Source organism: Abrus precatorius, unplaced genomic scaffold (assembly GCF_003935025.1).
Source record: "Abrus precatorius isolate BTA unplaced genomic scaffold, Abrus_2018 Scaffold11, whole genome shotgun sequence".
In the NCBI taxonomy this organism is placed as follows: Eukaryota; Viridiplantae; Streptophyta; class Magnoliopsida; order Fabales; family Fabaceae; genus Abrus; species Abrus precatorius.
In genome coordinates this window covers 11552076-11558356 of record NW_020874303.1, presented here as the reverse complement: position 1 = coordinate 11558356, position 6281 = coordinate 11552076, and the positions used below count along the sequence as shown (strand labels likewise).

Sequence of the window (6281 nt, the reverse complement as noted above, 5' to 3'; positions counted from 1 at the left end):
CTGCCCCAATAGTCTTGCAGTAATCTAATCTGATTACGAGTTTACTTTTAAACAAAATAAAAGAACCAATAATATGTAGGACAAACAAATATGACATGGAAGTACATCCATGGGTAAATTCAATATCATGCAATTATGCCAAAGGTGCATTCCTTCACCGAACTAGCAGCAAAATGAAATATTGGTAACCTATAAATAAAACAAGCAACTCAAAATAGCAAGAATCACCACGACAACGCCAAAGACAATTAATCCTAGCTTATGATTCCCCTTGCAGAATCACGGTAACCGATGATAAAAGCAACCTATTTGCATCACCAATTTAGGTACTGTCTGAATCAGGCTTCCTTGCCAAGAAGAAGTACAACGGTGTGAAAATCTCTCTCCTGGAAAAGTAACATAAACAAGTCATGTGTTAGAGTCCTCTTGTTGAGAAAACTTTCTTTCAATCAGTGTTCGTTAATCTTTGCATTTATTAATCAGCATTTCATTGAGTAGAAACCTTCAGGTTCAAAAGTTGCTATATTGGTGAGAACTGTAAATGTTGCTGAAAGAATCCTCAGTTCAACTTAGATAAAAAATTATATCCATACATTTCAGATGCAGCTAGAAAAGTGATGGATAAAATGGAAAACTTACTTTCCTCCTTCAACGAGTCCCTCTGCAGCCTTCTCTAGGAAATCTTGAACTCTTTGACTGCCCTTTGGAGCAAGTCCAACATACTCCAGAACCTTGACCTACGAATATAAATTCATAGCCCCCCACCCGACCAATATTGAATGGGTAATAAAAGAATGAATCTTAAAATTCTCAACAACTCAACCAAATTACAAAACATTTCTGTAAGGAACCATACCCAAGAGATACCTCAGAAATAAATTTACAGATATATATTCAATCGCAATACCATGTTTTTGGTGAAAAGTCGTCCCACAGCGGTTAGACGGAAGCTACTCAGTGAGAAATGACTTTTGTCTAAAGGCATGTACCAAGGAAGAGCAGAGTCCACTGCTAGATCTTTCTCCCATATTACCTTCATACAAAGAAGGAAAGAATCTCCTTTAGTCAATTAGGTTCATCCCTTAGAATTTAGATAACCAAGAACATTACTAGCGAAAGGTGACAACTAATAAGAAATTGATGTTCACCTCAAAACCTGCTTGCTTCAGAGCTTCAAGACACTTAGTGGTCAATCTAATATCGGGAAGCCCATCACCAATCTCAATTTCTGCCTGTAGAAAGGAATTTTATCTATTGAATTACAAACTATAAAGAGGCTTAAAGAAAATTAATAGATTAAACCCAATCTAAATTCAATACGTACACCTCTATATCATCATACCTTGATTTTTTGGTGCTCTGGATTATGGGGATCAAAAGAATCGGTCATGCACCATTCATAAGCAGCAAAATATTGACCAGGCTTTAACACTCTAAAAATTTCTTTATAGCATCCATACTATCCATATTTCCATGGCAGGGAAAATAAGTGTCAGAATATAAATTATACTCACCATTTTAAAGATTCACAATTAACACACGTACTTCATGCTATTATTCATGGCCACATTGAAATTAGCCCATAAAATTTAATAATTTATGGGTGAATGTGTACATAGAAATTAGTAATAGGGAAAATCAGTAAGCATGATAAATCAATTAGAATAGGCAAAACTGTCACATACAGCATCTGGTGCATGGCAGGTAGCTTCAATCGCATACACTGCATCAAAACTATTGTCTGGGAATGGCATTTTCATGAAGTCAGCCTGCATTATCAAATATATCAGCTATAATTTCAAATCGATATCACAAAAAACACTCTCTTGAACATTTTGATTTTACGCTTTTCAGAATACAAAATAAGCTCATTCCAACACTCTAAATTATATATATCCAATTTAACATTTATAACTGGAGTAGAATAATTATGTCCCAACACTCAAAATAAGATCCCAACTTTATAAGCTAATACCAATACTCTAAATAATATATCCCAACACTAAATATTGGACCAATATATGCTGAAATAGAAGGCTTCCTATTCACAACTAAAGGGAAATAATTGATTTAAAAAAATCAACCTTTACAAAGTTGCAAGTCTTGTCCACTCCAGCAATACGATTGAGTTCCTGTTAATTAGCAAAAATCTGTTAGTGATCAAAGTATGTAGAATTTTGTTAAGTACTATCATCTATTATAAAAAATATGCAGATTCCCAATAATTCCTTCATAGAAAAGGATTTTACAAATTATCTAACAGAAAATTTAACATGAGGGACTTTGTATATTAAATTAATACAAGATGACTGTAGTAAATACATTAAATACATATTAAAGCTTAAACATGCATCAATATTATGCAAGAGTAAACAACATTACCAACAGCAATACCTATAAATAACTAGATATGATTGAACTAGGAGGTCAAAGTAGCTTGGTCAATGCCTGACAATTTGCATTTGTCAATGCACTTAATTTCATAACTCTTACCTTTCCCCTTGTTATCTGGTACTCATTGTTATTCAACCCTGTAATTGACGTTGAGCTGCGCAAATAACAATTGATGATTTTCGTTAGCCAGAACAGGTACAATGGGTAAAAGGCATGGGAAGGAGGAAGCCTAAGGAAGTCCTGTTTTACCTGAATCGACAAATTTCTCTTAAAGGTCCCCCAATTCCACAACCAACATCCAAAACCTAAAACAAATTATGAAGGCTCATGAAATTTTAATAAATAAAATACAGTAAACCATATATATGTTTGCTACTTTGTTATATTGAACATAAAAACCTTGTGCCCAGGCTTGAGGCCAAGTTGTAAAGCAAGGAAATGCTCATGTCGCTTGATGCTCTCGCGAAGAGATTCCGCTTTCCATCTGCATGAGAAAAAAATTATCAGCATGATCAAAATGAATGAAAATTCTTCAATTTTTAAGCGCAAAAGCAAATGGAGACCTGGGTGCAAAATGGAAAGATTCTCCCCAGCCGAACTCATAAAAGCTGGTAACAAGATCATAGTATTTATTAACCTGAAACAACACGCAGATCATATCATATTCATTAATAATTAAAAAAAAATAGATATTATTAGTAAATTGTAAAGAATGAAAAAGTTTCTTGAAAAACAAAATTTTCGTGTTTGCATCTTCTAGGATTAGAGTCATTTGTGTTTTCCAGGAAAAAGAAAAACTGCTTCCCATTTTGAAAAAGAGAGAACATAATAAAAACCATAAAGAATAAGGCAAGGTATATAGTATGCATCTGACCGAAAGGTTAGTGCTGTATAAGTTAACTTGTAGGTGAATTAAAAAAACTGCTACAATAATATCTCACCATATCACTATAATTAGCTTTCCTCTCTTCCTCTTGACCTCCATAGCAAACATGATACTTCTCATACCTAAGGCATAAGATCAATACATTATATAAAATCTCATATTAAGCATTGTTATTATGTAAATTAACACCCATAATTTTTGTTTTACGACAAACTCATATTCTTTAATGGTAATCTTTGTGTTTTTTAAGCCCAAAATACAGCATCATATCATGATTATAATAAATAAAATACAAAAACACGATTACTTGCGCACATATACATGAATAGCCTATACAACATATTTTATTATTTTTATAGCATCATCAATTTAAGTGTGGAGCCAATTAACATCTAATTGTAATCCACAGTAGTAAAATTTCCTTAGTCCTACAAATTAAAGTTGTAGCTATTCATTATTCCTAAGTTGAATAAAAATTATGAAATAGACCCAAGCTTACAAAATTTGAGATTTCAGGAACAGATGTCAGATTAACTCAAGGTAAAATTCTCAGTTAATTGACTTACATTTTCAGCAAGACCTTTCGGAGCCAAATAAAAAATAATGAGCCCCAGAATAAAAATAGCAAATTCGTAATTATCATCGGGGTGAGAATTGCTGAAATAGGAAAAATCTAAAATCACCTTTCACCTTGGTTACAGCTATATGAGTCACAACTGTCATCAATATACCATTAGTTTACACGAAAATCACGATATAAGTGAGTCAAGGTGGGCCAGAACATGATTCATCTTTCCATCAACTCCAAAACACTTCACGCTAGTTGATAAGGCCTTAAGCTTAATAAATTACTTTATGTCGGGTCCAGCATCACCACAGGATTCTTAGTTTTTTCTTTACCCCCTTTCATTTTGATTTACTAAATAATAATCAAATTTTATATAAAAAAATTCCATTAGTCACCCCCTCCACCCGCATTTTAATTATTTAAAGTAAACTGATCCCCGATATGCATACTTAGTTATAGAAGAATAATCAACCCCAGTAAATCAGATTCAACACCAGAAGATTCAATATTTTCCCATTCAAATATACCAAATAATTATAATATCAGCATTTGTACATAAAAGAAAATTCACTGAAACACGCTATTTTTTTCTTTTTAAAAAAATTAAATATAATAATCCCTCAATTTTCTCAGCCTACAATGTAGCAACTAACTCCTTGATACCAGATCCTCCCATCAGAAAGATTCTCAAAACAATGAGTAAGGGAGAAAGTAAGGCGCTGTTTGATCTGTTTTATTTTTTAATTTCATTTTTAACAACAAAATTTTACCTTTACTTTCGTTCTGTTTTCAAGTATGTAAATACTAAAAACATCTTTTACTGATTTAAGTGTTTCCTGTATGAATTTGAAAAAGAAAAACAAAATCTGATATCATACAGCCATGAGTAACACAGAAACCTCGTTTTGAACACAGGAAAACTGAAACTGAATAAGAAAAATCACAATGCAGGAAGAAAATTCTATTAACGAAGAAAACAGAGAAAAAGATATATACTTTGCAACAGCAGAGAGAACTTCGGCTTTGTCAATCTTGCCACCGAGATTGGATGCCAAATCCATAGCTGCAGCTTCAGGTGGCTTTGGAGGAACTGAAAACGACCTCGTTTGGATCGAAACAGAAGATTAATTTATTAACGTTAAACCATAAAGTAAAACAGAAAAGCGTGAGAATCGAAGAATGGGGATGGGGAAAGGGAAACGCAGGGAGGGAAAAGGGGAATTCACTCACGTGATGTTTGTGTGATACAGAGAAGAGAGGGAAAAGGGAGGCTTTCACGTAGCGATGAATGGGGAACTTAAAAGAATAAAGAGAGAGAGAAAAAGAGAAACTTTGCCAATTGAAAATGAATAAGTGGAATAAAAAACAGAGCATGTGGGAACGTCATGTGTCCGTTTGCGAGCGGGAAAAAACGAGCAGGACCACGTTGAGTTGGCAAGGGAATCCTAATCCAACACTTTTCCATTTTAGTATATACCATTTTATATTTAGTATACTTCTTCTTCTTCTTCTTTTTTTAAAAAACCATAACCACCATCATTTTACTCCTAATTTTAGAATATTTTACTTTCAATTTTCATTTTTAAAATTATGTTTATTTTACTTCTTTTTAATAAAAATGAATTATTTCTAAAATATTAAAAACTAAAGTAATTTTTTTATAAAATTTAATTGACAATAACTAAAATGAGTATTTATATTGTATCGTATTATTAAATTTGATTTAAATACATAATTTTTACATTTTCATTGTTATATAAGTTAAACTTATTAAGTTTTATAATATTTAATATAAAAATTATATTCACGGGGTATTTTAATTCACTGTTAATATAAAATATAAACAGTACATAAAATTTAAATTCTATTTTATTAAAATTATATTTTATTTATAACTTTTAATATATCAAATAATACATATAATAAATGATATAATACATGATAAAAATTTAATAAATGATATTTTATTAAAAATTATAATATTTAATATTATAAATATATTAAACATTTGATAATATTCTATAGTTTTTAATAAAATGTAATTGTATTTCCTTAAAATATAGCGCAGAAGAAAAGTACGTGATGAAAAAGATTTTATTCCGAACAAGATTTGAGATGTTTCATCACGTCAAGAAGACGACCTACAGTAACATAGTACAAGAAAGTCAAAAATAAAGAAAAAGACGTAATGGGGAAAGAAATGCCACAAACGAAGAAGCTGAGAAACATCAACAACAATTTAACAAATACTCTTAAAAGGACGATGTTGATGTACATGACGTTGAAAACATGCATATTGAAGAATAGCTAGCATCATACAAGGAATCTCCATTTAAGACTAGGGATGACTCCTAGGTTTCCCATTAGTTTATGTGAAAAGCAAGGAAACCCCAAAGGACAAATGGTATGGTATAGGGTGGAGAAAGAATTGAA

General features: G+C 31.7%; 1 protein-coding gene across 1 annotated transcript; it reads right to left on the bottom strand.

Annotated features, from left to right (window-relative positions):
* Positions 1-5179, bottom strand: LOC113854972 (cycloartenol-C-24-methyltransferase). The gene is made up of 14 exons (XM_027486352.1): positions 5079-5179; positions 4845-4938; positions 3336-3402; positions 2958-3031; positions 2794-2878; positions 2644-2699; positions 2494-2548; positions 2085-2132; positions 1686-1769; positions 1343-1459; positions 1149-1232; positions 908-1033; positions 640-737; positions 1-386 (listed from the first exon to the last, which is right to left on the bottom strand). Exons 2-14 carry the CDS (start codon positions 4907-4909, stop codon positions 323-325), a joined length of 1023 nt encoding a protein of 340 aa, XP_027342153.1. The 5' UTR covers positions 4910-4938; positions 5079-5179; the 3' UTR covers positions 1-322.
* Positions 5180-6281: the final 1102 nt, after the last annotated feature.